Source organism: Vulpes vulpes, chromosome 12 (assembly GCF_048418805.1).
Source record: "Vulpes vulpes isolate BD-2025 chromosome 12, VulVul3, whole genome shotgun sequence".
NCBI classification, from domain to species: Eukaryota; Metazoa; Chordata; class Mammalia; order Carnivora; family Canidae; genus Vulpes; species Vulpes vulpes.
The window spans coordinates 57,308,566-57,321,816 of record NC_132791.1 but is presented as its reverse complement, the minus strand read 5'-3'; the positions used below and the strand labels follow the sequence as shown (position 1 = coordinate 57,321,816).

General features: G+C 34.3%; 1 protein-coding gene across 2 annotated transcripts in view; it reads left to right on the top strand.

The window, feature by feature from the left end:
* Positions 1-13,251, top strand: part of SLC12A2 (solute carrier family 12 member 2) — a 111,046-nt gene that overhangs the window by 54,367 nt on the left and 43,428 nt on the right. For both annotated transcript variants that reach the window (XM_025994980.2, XM_072728646.1), the window contains exons 10-13: positions 2,798-2,949; positions 8,719-8,826; positions 10,067-10,190; positions 11,259-11,360. In XM_025994980.2, the coding sequence (XP_025850765.2) occupies positions 2,798-2,949; positions 8,719-8,826; positions 10,067-10,190; positions 11,259-11,360 (486 nt within the window). The remainder of the gene's footprint in view (positions 1-2,797; positions 2,950-8,718; positions 8,827-10,066; positions 10,191-11,258; positions 11,361-13,251) is intronic.

Sequence of the window (13,251 nt, the reverse complement as noted above, 5' to 3'; positions counted from 1 at the left end):
TTAAAGTAAAACAAAATTATGTAAAGTCTTACTGTAGACTCTTAAATTTCCCTAAGCTATAATTTATAGAAGATTCATGCAGTAGAAAGTAGGTGCATTTTATTCTGTGATCTTTATGAAATTTTTAATATTTTGTTGATGATGATTCTTTTATGTTTGCATATATAATGTTAGTATATGAGAATATTGTTTCAAGACATTTAAGCAATGTTTGGCATTTTTACCATAAAAACTGATTTTGGCAGACAGGACATATTATTTGAATGAAAAGTATTACTGAAGTCTTACTAAACTGAATGAACCTATTTTTCAACCTTTTACTACATACATGAAATAATAGCCTTTTAGAACTGCTGACCGCAATGGTCAGCTAGTCTCTAAATCACTATTTTTATACATGAAGGAATGAAAACTGAGATTCCCTCCAGTTAACTGACACTTGATTTAAAGAATTGTGTCTTGGCAAAGAGGGATTTTATTTTGATTTTTAGTGAATTCTTTAAAGGCTCTTAATAAAGTAGTTTATTTAGCTAAAACATTCCCAGGAAAAAAGTGTCATTTACATGCAATCACTATAGATAAATTGTATCGAGTTTATTATACTTTCATAAAACTATACCCGTAAAACATATTTTCCTGAATTGTAAGCATTGTTTTATAATCTAATCTCAAAAAGTCCTGTTTTTACAGTTAAATGTTTGAAGCATGCTACAAAAATAAAACTTAGTTTTATACCAATCTAAAGGATCAAAGTCCAAAATCATAGACCATAGAATATAAGGTTTTCATAGTATTTCTGTAAGAAAAGTTTATTTTTGTCAAAAACCCAGTGATTCATTGTAAATTAATGACAGAACACTATTTACAAACTCTACTGCTAATTTGTGTAAATATAGTTTTGAAACTTCATTAAATGAGAGAAATGCTAATATTATCATCATGGTGTGCTAAATTCACTTTTAAAAAAGGAAATGAATTTCATTTTTTAAGACTTTAGAGAGAGAGCAAGCAGTCACAGAAGGGGAGGGAGAGGAGAAGCCAACTCCCCATTGAGCAGGGAGCCCAACATGGGGTTCCATCCTAGGACCCTGAGATTGTGACCAGAGCTGAAGGCAGATGCCTAACAGACTGACCACCAAGGCAATTTGTATAATCTCTGAAATTTGTGTGGAAAAAAGTTATATATATAAGCTTAGCAAAATATTTTTGTGTTCCCTAAAATTTCCTGGAAATTTAGTTTTAATTTAAAGAGTGATATAACTGATTATGTTTCAAATTGTAAAATAATTAGTTATAGCAAATAAATGTTTTCAGTTTGTATCTGACTCTAACACTGTGAGTTGTCGTACTGACTTCATCTTGGCCACAGGAGCAATAGGAGTAGCTCTTTCTCCCGACACTCAGGAGCAGGGCCAGCATCTACACCAGTGGATGTGTAACTGGTTCAGAGTTAAGGGAATATTTTCTCCCCCAATCACTTCCAATGTAGAATATTAGAGGGTGAAACACATAAAAGCATAGCTGCTTTAGGGTAGACAGGGCTCTCTTCTCCCCTCACCCCAAATGGTTTCATAAGTACCTTCAAGGAAACACGGCTTTGCAAACACTTCTCTGAGAGTTAGATGAAGAAATTTAGGAAGAAAACCCAATGCAGTCTGTTTAGTCATTAAAATATTCTTCCTTTCAAACTTAATTTTCTGTTTGTTCACTTTTGGCTGCTATAATTTTTACCTCCTATATGATAAGACAGGAGTGTTATCATACTTCAGAAGTCCAAGGGATGGTAATTTATAATTTTTGCCTCCTATATGATAAGACAGGAGTGTTATCATACTTCAAAAGTCCAAGGGATGGTAATTACTAGTAGTTATACATCATAAGTTCCAAATAATGAAGTGCTTTTTTCCAAGAAAACTTTTATCACAGAGTGGAAGTTTTCAATTTTGCACAAAAGTAGCGCGCTCTAACAAACTGTCACTCAGTTTTAACAAAGTTACCAATAAGTAACATTATATGGTTAATCTTATTTCATCTGTCCTCATTCCTTCTGCCCCATGGATTATTTTTAAGCCAACCTCAGCTATCATGGTTTGTCTTTTTATCAGGGTAGACTTACTTGAGCCAGAGGTTTAAATAGAATTATAATTCATTAATGTTTACATTGTTACCCTTCCAAAAGATAGATACTACCTGAGGTCTGATCTTTGGCATGTTTTGCATATAAAATATTTGGAATACAGGAAAACATTTCTACCATTTGGAACTCTTTCAACACAACATTTTTATATGCTTACTTAACCAAATAGGCCTGGAAATAGTTTTGCTCACTACCATTTTCCACAATGTGCAGGGTTTTTAAATATACATGTGTGCATTGCTAGTTTTTGTAAGGTTTTGTTTCACTACGTAAATATTGGGGACTGTGATGCTTTTCCAATTCTGTTCATGTAAATTACTTAAACCATAAATGTGGGAAGCCTGGGTGGCTCAGCCGTTGAGTGTCATGCCTGCAGGGCATGATCCTGGAGACCTGGGATCGAGTCCCACATTGGGCTTCCTGCATGGAGCCTGCCTCTCCCTCTGCCTGTGTCTCTACCTCTCTCTCTGTGTCTCTCATGGATAAATAAAATCTTAAAAAAAAAAAAAAAACCATAAATGGTATATGGAAATGGCTAAAAATGTAAATACTGTTAACTAGTAGATGTTCGATCAGTACCATAAATTCCTTTATGGATATATATAATTCTGAAATGAATATAAATTTTAGTTACATGTTCTTATTGTCCCTTGACTTCAGGTTCTTGTGTTGTTCGAGATGCCACTGGGAACGTTAATGACACTATTGTAACAGAGCTAACAAACTGTACTTCTGCAGCCTGCAAATTAAACTTTGACTTTTCATCTTGTGAAAGCAATCCTTGTTACTATGGCCTAATGAACAATTTCCAGGTAAGCTTCATATTAATGTTATACAGACATTGTATATCTAGAGGTCAGACTGCTTTCAGAGTACAGAGTGCTTAGAAGGGAAGACCATTGTTACTTTTTACCCAATTATCTGTTCAAAAAGTCTGTAGATTGGGCAAATAGAAAAATAATGAAAAGGTAAAATCTGAAGCTGTTCAAGAGCAAAAGGGCTCCCGGGGGCAAAACTTTCATGATAGGGTATAATATATAGTGTGTGTGTGTGTGTGTATATATATATATATATATATATATATATATATATATATATATATATATATAGCATATAGTTTCTGAAAGCAAGGAAGCATCTCACACGCAGTCATGTTTGTTAGGTCTATTTCTAGATTCTCCATTCTGTTCTTGTGGCGTTTCCATCTATCCAACCACCACTACCATACATTCCTATTTAGAGTAGTTCCCTGATAAGTCTTGAAGTCAAGTAGATTGATTCCTTGCACTTTATCCTTTTTCAGAATTTTCTCAGCTTTTTTACTTCCTTTTGCTTTTTCATACAAATTTTAGAAAAATATTTGCCTACAAAAAGTCTTGCTAAGATCTTGATAGGAACATGTTAAACGTATGTATATATTTGGAGAGAATTAATATGTTCACTATGTTGAGTGTTCCATTCCATGAACACAGTATGTTTCTCCATTTATTTAGATCTTTAGTTTCTTTCATCAGCATTATGTAGTTTTCAGAACTCTACATGTTTTGTTAGATTTACACCTAAATATTTCATTTTTATTTTGAGTAATTTTATTTTATTTTTAAAAGATTTTAGTTTTAGTAATCTCTACACCCAATGTGGGGCTGTAACTCACAACCCCAAGATCAAGAGTTGCATGCTCTACCAATTGAAGAGCTCACCAATTGAATTGCATGTTCATCCATTATTTTAAATTAGTTCAGTACTGATTGAAATGAGTTTTCAAATGAGAGATGTCTTCATAATTGCTTTATATTATAAACTTCCTTTTGAAAAGGTATTGGTGAGTAGGACTAGTATTATTTAGATAAGGCCCATGTAGTCATGCTGTGCTAAACCCTCATTGAATAATGTAATTAAATTCTTAATGGATATCGAAAAGTTTGTGACTTTTTAAAACATATGAACTATGTAAAAGATAATAGTACTCGTCTAGGGATACCTGGGTGGCTCAGCAGTTGAATGTCTGCTTTCAGCTCAGGCTTGATCCTGGAGTTCCGGGATCGAGTCCCAGATCTAGCTCCCCTTGTGGGGCCTGCTTTTCCTCCCTCTACGTATGTCTCTGCCTCTCTCTGTGTGTCTCTTGTGAATAAATAAATAAAATCTTAAAAAAAAAAAATACTACTAGTCTGGTGTTTAGAAAATATCAGCCCTTCTTTTTATTGCCTCTATAAGGTTCTGAAAGCAAAATGAAATTTTTGTGAAATTTTGGGTTTTTACAGAGAAGATTATACTAATTCAAAGTGAAAACTAAAAATTTTGATTCCTAATGTTTTTACAGGTTGTCAGAATAATTGAAAGTTCACTGTATTTTAGAACCATGTACATTTTATATACAAAACTTAGATTTTATAATAAAATTTGTGACTTAAATTTTTAATGGCATTATTTTTATTTTATAGTTTCAGGCAATTGACTGCATTTTCAGTGGTTATAAATATTGAACTCAATTATGTAATAGAAGTTTGTTTGTTCTAGTCACAAGACTAGGCATAGTTGTAGGAATGAAAGAAAGTATTCATATCCAGCTAATGATTCAGGCCAATTCTGACATTGATATTGTGTATGAAAAGCACAAATGTTGATCTCTGCCCAGTGACTGAAAATGCCAATCAGATTTCTGTGTGGTTACCTTAAAATACAAAAGTGTGTTGTCTTTTTCAAGTCTAGTATGGACTCATTAAAGCAAAAAGGAGTTTGGTTTATATAAAGCTGCTTTTCTAATATAACTAAGTAAGTTTTTTAAAAAAAATTTTAAATGTTTTGGGAAATGAAACTAAATGGAAAAAACATCCTGTAAATATGCAAATTGCTTGTCATTTGGAGAATGAAGAATAATACATAGAACATATCTGAGGAAACAATAAGTTGGAGTCTGATCATGGAATCTATACAAAGTCACACATGATAACATCGTGTTTTGCATGTAATTGGCTTTTCATACTTTAGGAGAAAAAGTGATTTGGGTCACCTTACTTAAATTTTTTATTTTACTTATATAGTCTTAATATAGTTCTGCATTTTTAAAAAAGATTATTTATTCATGAGAGAGAGAGAGAGAGAGGCAGAGACACAGGCAGAGGGAGAATTAGGTCCTTCCAGGGAGGCGGATGTGGGACATGATCCCGGGATTACGACCTGAGCCAAAGGCAGGTGCCCAGCTGCTGAGCCTCCCAGGCATCCCTAGTTCTACATTTTAATGTCCTCTGAAACCTTTGACTCACCATTACTTAATAAACAAAGTGTGAGCCTCTTTGCTCTGTCACTCAAGACCTTTCATACCCAGACTTGGGTCCCATTGCCTTCTATCTGTAGTGAATTGTAGTGATTGCATGTTTGTGTACATACACATGCGTACATGCTTACCCTATTTTTGTTTTTTGGGGGGTTTTTTTGGTGCTTCACACTGTTGGGAATGCACCTTCTTTTTTTCTTTACATTTGTCAAAATCTGCTGGCTTTCAAGGAAACCCAGTTCCATGAAGAATTTCCTCCACTGCCAGTCATCAACACATACAAACACACATATCTCCCACATGAAATCTTACCATTCATTTTACTTGCTACATTTCTACCTTATTGGATTTTTGTCTCCCCCACACCCACCCTTTCTCCCCCCTAGAGAGAAGACCTCTGGTTTTTTCATCTTTGTTTTCACTCTGTATTCTGAACAACACTGATGTTACCATTATTTAAACTCATGATCATTGTCCTTGCTACTCATATTTTATCATTAAATGCTGGGAAATCCAGAGGTTATTGGTAAATATAGAACTAGAAAACTGGGAACGTGGCAAATTCTAGTAGCATAATGTTTCAAGATGCTAAGCACGGGGCATTATCAACCTCAGTTCAGAGGTGACGGAAGAAGAAAATTTTTTCCTCAAAACATGATAGATAAAAGGTTATGGTTATATAATGCTTGTGGTGTCTTTTTTGCCTTAATCCAGTGATGTATCCTATTCTCTCTTGTTTTCTTCGTGTATCTCCCATCTTTGCACTTATCTTTGAGGTCATTATAGACAGGCACAGAATTTTGTGTTTCATAAGTATATAGCAGAAATCAAATCTGCTCATTTTTATCTTGATCCATCTTACGTGTCCTTTATAATCTCCTTTCCTAAAGACAGGATTGGTGATGCTAATCTAGCATTAATAGCTGTGAAACATGGTGATTGTGAAAAACACATGGCATATACCTAACTACCAAATTGTTACTAAAGAGATGAATAGAAAATAATCTTTTCAAGGTATTTTTTTCTCCTTGAAATGCTTAGAGGGGAAAATGGTAATGTTCATTGAAACACTTTAATGTTTTCTTCATTTTTAACACTGAGTCTTTTGAAAGATATAGGGGGAGATACTTAAGTAAAACAAGGTGGGATTATGTACACTTGTATTCAGATTCATGCATTATGGGCAGAGATTGTTCCTGTAACTAAATTTACATCTAGTTTGAAGTATGAAATCAAAATAAAGTGTAAAATAGTCACAAACCACTTAAAACCATATTTCCTTTTCTCCTTGGTCTCAGTTGGCATGGGCTTGGTCAATATAAATGAAAAGTAGGAGCACCTGGGGTAGCTCAGTTGGTTAAGCCTCTGACTCTTGATTGTGGCTCAGGTCATGATCTCAGGATCATGATGGAGCGCTAGGTTGGGTGGCTCTGAGCTGGGCATGGAGACTGCCTAAGATCCTCTTTTTCCCTCTCCTGCTGCCCCTCTTTCCACTTGTACTGTCTCTTTCTTCCTTTCTCTCTCTCTCTCTCTCTCAAATAACGTTTTAAAAATATATATGTTTATTTCCATATATATGGAAAGCAAATCTCTACTAAAGACGTAATGAATTTAGGTGATAGTCATCATTTACTACTGGTGAAATTAATAATAGTTGGGTCAAGTTGACAGTACTTGAATCCACCAGACAACTTTTCCACCTCAATTTTGTCTTTTCACAATTTTCAAAAATGTGAAGGCAGTTAATACCTGTATACCTTCTCCTTCACTTAAATGTACTGGTTGTTTATATTTTACCCCATTGCTTTATCTTTGTGTATATATATATATATATATTCTTTTTCTCCTCAAACATATGAGAATAAATTATACACATCAAAAAATGCCCATCAGTTTGAAGTATTTGAAATATTCTGCATGAGCACAGTATAATTATCCCACTTCAGCAATTTAATGTTGGCAAAATACTGTTTTTTAAATGTATATTCCGTCTTCCATCTTTACTTGTTTCAGTAATGTCCCTTACAGCTGTTTTTCTTAGATTCAAGGTACAATCTGGTTACACATGGCATTTAGTTATCATGTTATTTTAAAAATCCTTTAATCTAGGACTTTCCAGCCTGCCTGTGTTAACCTTCCAGGACATTGATATTTTAGAGTTCAGGCAAGTTACTTTGCATTTTGCCCTTTAGTTTGGATTTATCTGGTTGCCGTCTCATGATGTGAGTGATCAATCCATTTTTTTTAAAACTTCATTAGGGAAATGTTTGAACATTATAGGAAAAGAAGTGTAATGTACCTAACATATATTTTCCAGTTTTAACAATTACCAGTGTTTGGCTGACTTTGTTTTATTTATAACTTACTACTTTCCAGATTATTTAAAGACAGATCATAGACTTTAGATCCTTTCAGGTAGAAATATTTCCACATTTAGCTCTAAGGTCTCTTTTTAAAAAGAAAGAAACATAACCATAGTACCAATCTTCTATCTTAACGAAAGAAAGAAAGAAAGAAAGAAAGAAAGAAAGAAAGAAAGAAAGAAACCTACCTGACAGAAGTGTATTGTACCATCTTGAAATATTCCTGCCAGAAAACTTATACTTCAGTCTGATGAACTGTCTAGTCTGTCAGTTGACTAGAAATACAGAGGTGAAAACAACAGGTAACACACGTTGGAGGTATAGTCAGCAAAATCCAGAGTGTGAGGCTTTTACAGGATAGTGACCTAAAAATAATAAAATGTAAAGGAGACAAACAGTGAACCTGTAGATTGAAAAATACTTAGGAGACATATCAGCCGGATTTAATGTGTAGTCCCTTTGTGGACCTAGATTTAAACTATTTTTAAAGGCAAGAAAAGATGGACAACTTGGGTGTCCCCTTGGATACCAATAGGGTATTTGGTGATGTTAAGGAATTACTTAATTTTCAAACTATGACAGTGACTTGGTAGTTAGGGTTTTTAAAGGTTCTTTTCCATTAGAGGTACATACTGAAACATTTATGCATTAAGTGATATCTGGGGTTTGATTTGCAGTGATGTGAGGATTGGTTCACTATGCTATCCTGTCATTGTGTGTCTTTAAAATTTTACCAAATAAAAAGATCGAAGGTAAGGACTTGTGATAAATCTGTTTCAGAAATTTGTAATGCACATACCCATTATTCCAGTTCATTATTTGCTATATTTCCCCAATATGAGTCTCCTTCCTTAGCATAATAAAGGTATATAGTACTGTGGTTTGTTTGTTTTTTTTTTGAGTTGTTTGTAAGACTTAATTTTCCATTTTTTCCCTTTCTTAAGGTAATGAGCATGGTGTCAGGATTTGCACCTTTAATTTCTGCTGGTATCTTTTCAGCTACTCTTTCTTCTGCATTAGCATCCCTTGTGAGTGCTCCCAAGATATTTCAGGTAGGTATTTTCACATTATAGACTTTATTGAATGGGAATTTATGGTAATATATTTCAGTTTGGGATTGTTATTTTTTTTCAAATCATTTGTTTACTTCTATCAACCCTGTATGTGTATATTATATATATATATACACATATATGAGCCAGGTATGTTTGACTTTGTGTGTTTGAATGTGAGTGTTTCTATTCATATGAACTTTAGTGCATTTACCTACTGTCAGGCTGTAGTCCTTGAGTTGTCTTTCTGGAAGTGGTGATAGATTTTTGCTTTTTTCGACATAATCTCGTTGCTCAAATTTTTATGTCTTACCAAGAATAAGGAATGCATCCCAGGCATAAATCAGAAGAATTAAAGGATCTTGTCCCACTTAGCATGATGTCAGCCTTTATGTTTTACTTTACAAATATATGAATGCCTACATATACCACATGATAGAAAGATAAGGTAGACATTATTGCTCTTTAATGAGCATTAAATAAACAGCTGATACTGAATAGGAAATACTTTATACTATTGAGTCCAAAAATGACATGTTGATTCTGCAAGCCTCGTTCTTAATATTTAGTTGTAGCCAGTGAGTACAGTAAATGTAGACTATATACATAAGTGGTTAAATTTATAATTAGGATGTTTACCTACTTTAAGTCTACGATTGAGACTTTTTCTTAATGTAGGTCACACATGTCCTACTCATCAAGTTTTCAAATTTCTTTTATTCATGTACTTATTAGATTTTTTTGCTTTATAAGGGAATTTCAATATGAGAATGGGGTAAGGCAGATAAAAACTTCAGTGGTGGGGCAGCCTGGGTGGCTCAGCGGTTTAGCACTGCCTTCAGCCCAGGGCCTGATCCTGGAGTCCCAGGATCGAGTCCCACGTCGGGCTCCCTGCATGGAGCCTGCTTCTCCCTCTGCCTGTGTCTCTGCCCCTCTCTCTCTCTCTCTCTCTCTCTGTCTCTCATGAATAAATAAATAAATAATATTAAAAAAAAAACAATCTTCAGTGGTATTCTATTTTTTTTTTTTTCAGTGGTATTCTAAACCAACTACCTTTTGATTCTTGAAATGTTTGGTTTTCTTTATAGATTGTAAGTAAAGCGGTGTGATATGGGAGAAGTTAAAGGAACCAAGAATTAGAAACTTGTGTTCTATTCCTGAATAACTTATTAAAACTCTAAGGAAATCTGTATGTCTAATTTCATTATATTTCCTTCTAATATTTACATTTTTTCATTAGGCTCTTTGTAAGGACAACATCTACCCAGCTTTCCAGATGTTTGCTAAAGGTTATGGGAAAAATAATGAACCTCTTCGTGGCTACATCCTAACATTCTTAATTGCCCTTGGATTCATCTTAATTGGTTAGTCATATAAATGATGTGCTAATATAGATTTTGGAGTATTTATAGTATTAGGTCTAAGCATTGAATTATTAAATGATAAAACCTTACTAGGCCTAAGTTAGTTTCTTTGTGATCAATTGAAAGAGTATATAGAAAATACTGCCAATACTCAGTACATTTTTGTGAAAATTACTACCATCATTAACCTCCTAAGATGGAACTCCTACGTTCTTGTCCCTGAAATAAATAATAGCATAAAGGACAGGATTTCAGTGCCCCATTCAAAGGTATAGCTTCCACTGAGCTATTTTTTTTTTTTTTTTGGCACTTGTGAGCTAATGAGGCTTCCACTGCTAAAAATGATAATGGGCTTTTATTAAATGTTTGATGATACCACCAAGTGTGGAAACAAATTCTAATGTAATGCTGCTAGATATCTATTTGGTAAGGCTAGTTTGGGAGAACAAAATAGCAATGTTGAGTAAAGTTTCTTAGAATCCAGCAATTCTCTTTAAGAGTATTTACTCTAGAGAAACTTGCATGTACACTCAAAGAGCCACATGTAAGAGATTTTGAGTATCATTAATTATAATAAGCAAAAATTGGAAGCAATCTAAATACTAACAGAAGAATGAAACTGCAGAATAATATTTAGAAGTAAAAAAAATGAATAAAATTGATTTTCATGTATTAATATGAATGAATCTGAAGTATAATATGTATCAAATCAAATTGCAGAATAATAAATATAGTGTGATATTATTTGTCTTAATTTTTAAAATACCCAAAACAGGACTGCCTAACGCTTATGGACTATATATGTGTTTAGTAACTATATAATATCATTGGAAAAAATATACCAACTTTAGAAGAATGAGGTATAAAGGATTTCAGCTGTAAACTTAAGGTTTGATTTCTGAAAAGTAAAGCATGAAATATATATGACAAACTCTAAGTATTCATTAAGTCTGAATGGTGGATATGGGGGTATTCTTTAGGCTGTATTCTAAAGGTTTAAGATAATTTAATTTTTTAAAATGTCAAAAAATAATCTGTTGATAAATCTACCTTATGTTTCTTTTTCAGCTGAACTGAATGTTATTGCTCCAATTATCTCTAACTTCTTCCTTGCATCATATGCATTGATCAATTTTTCGGTATTCCATGCATCACTTGCAAAATCTCCAGGTGATTTTATATTTTTAAAAAATCTTCTAAATTAACAAAATGTCTTTGATTTTAGAGAAAATAAGACTTCTAACACATTTTATTTTTTTCTTTTTATAATAAATTTATTTTTGATTGGTGTTCAATTTACCAACATACATATTAATACCCAGTGCTCATCCCCTCAAGTGTCCCCCTCAGTGCCCATCACCCATTCACCCCCACCCCCCACCCTCCTCCCCTTCCACCACCCGTAGTTCTTTTCCCAGAGTTAGGAGTCTTTATGTTCTGTCTCCCTTTCTGATATTTCCCACACATTTCTTCTCCCTTCCCTTATATTCCCTTTCACTATTATTTATATTCCCCAAATGAATGAGAACATATAATGTTTGTCCTTCTCTGATTGACTTACTTCACTCAGCATAATACCCTCCAGTTCCATGCATATTGAAGCAAATGGTGGTATTTGTCCTTTCTAATGGCTGAGTAATATTCCATTGTATACATATACCACATCTTCTTTATCCATTCATCTTTTGATGGACACCGAGGCTCCTTCCACAGTTTGGCTATTGTGGACATTGCTGCTAGAAACATCGGGGTGCAGGTGTCCTGGCGTTTCATTGCATCTGTATCTTTGAGGTAAATCCCCAACAGTGCAATTGCTGGGTCGTAGGACAGGTCTATTTTTAACTCTTTGAGGAACCTCCACACAGTTTTCCAGAGTGGCTGCACCAGTTCACATTCCCACCAACAGTGTAAGAGGGTTCCCTTTTCTCTGCATCCTCTCCAACATTTGTGGTTTCCTACCTTGTTAATTTTCCCCATTCTCACTGATGTGAGGTGGTATCTCATTGTGGTTTCAATTTGTATTTCCCTGATGGCAAGTGATGCAGAGCATTTTCTCATGTGCATGTTGGCCATGTCTGTGTCTTCCTCTGTGAGATTTCTGTTCATGTCTTTTGCCCATTTCATGATTGGATTGTTTGTTTCTTTGCTATTGAGTTTAATAAGTTCTTTATAGATCTTGGAAACTAGCCCTTTATCTGATATGTCATTTGCAAATATCTTCTCCCATTCTGTAAGTTGTCTTTTAGTTTTGTTGACTGTATCCTTTGCTGTGCAAAAGCTTCTTATCTTGATGAAGTCCCAATAGTTCATTTTTGCTTTTATTTCTTTAGGTTTCATGGATGTATCTTGCAAGAAGTTACTGTGGCTGAGTTCAAAAAGGGTGTTGCCTGTGTTCTCCTCTAGGATTTTGATGGAATCTTGTCTCACATTTAGATCTTTCATCCATTTTGAGTTTATCTTTGTGTATGGTGAAAGAGAGTGGTCTAGTTTCATTCTTCTGCATGTGGATGTCCAATTTTCCCAGCAACATTTATTGAAGAGACTGTCTTTCTTCCAATGGATAGTCTTTCCTCCTTTATCTAATATTAGTTGACCATAAAGTTCAGGGTCCACTTCTGGGTTCTCTGTTCTGTTCCATTGATCTATGTGTCTGTTTTTGTGCCAGAACCACACTGTCCTGATGACCACAGCTTTGTAGTACAACCTGAAATCTGGCATTGTGATGCCCCCAGATATGGTTTTCTTTTTTAAAATTCCCCTGGCTATTCCCCTGGCTAATCTTTTCTGATTCCACACAAATCTTAAAATAATTTGTTCCAACTCTCTGAAGAAAGTCCACAGTATTTTGATAGGGATTGCACTGAATGTGTAGATTGCCCTGGGTAGCATTGACATTTTCACAATATTAATTCTGCCAATCCATGAGCATGGAATATTTTTCCATCTCTTTGTGTCTTCCTCAATTTCTTTCAGAAGTGTTCTATAGTTTTTAGGGTAAGATCCTTTACCTCTTTGGTTAGGTTTATTCCTAGGTATCTTATGCTTTTGGGTGCAATTGTAA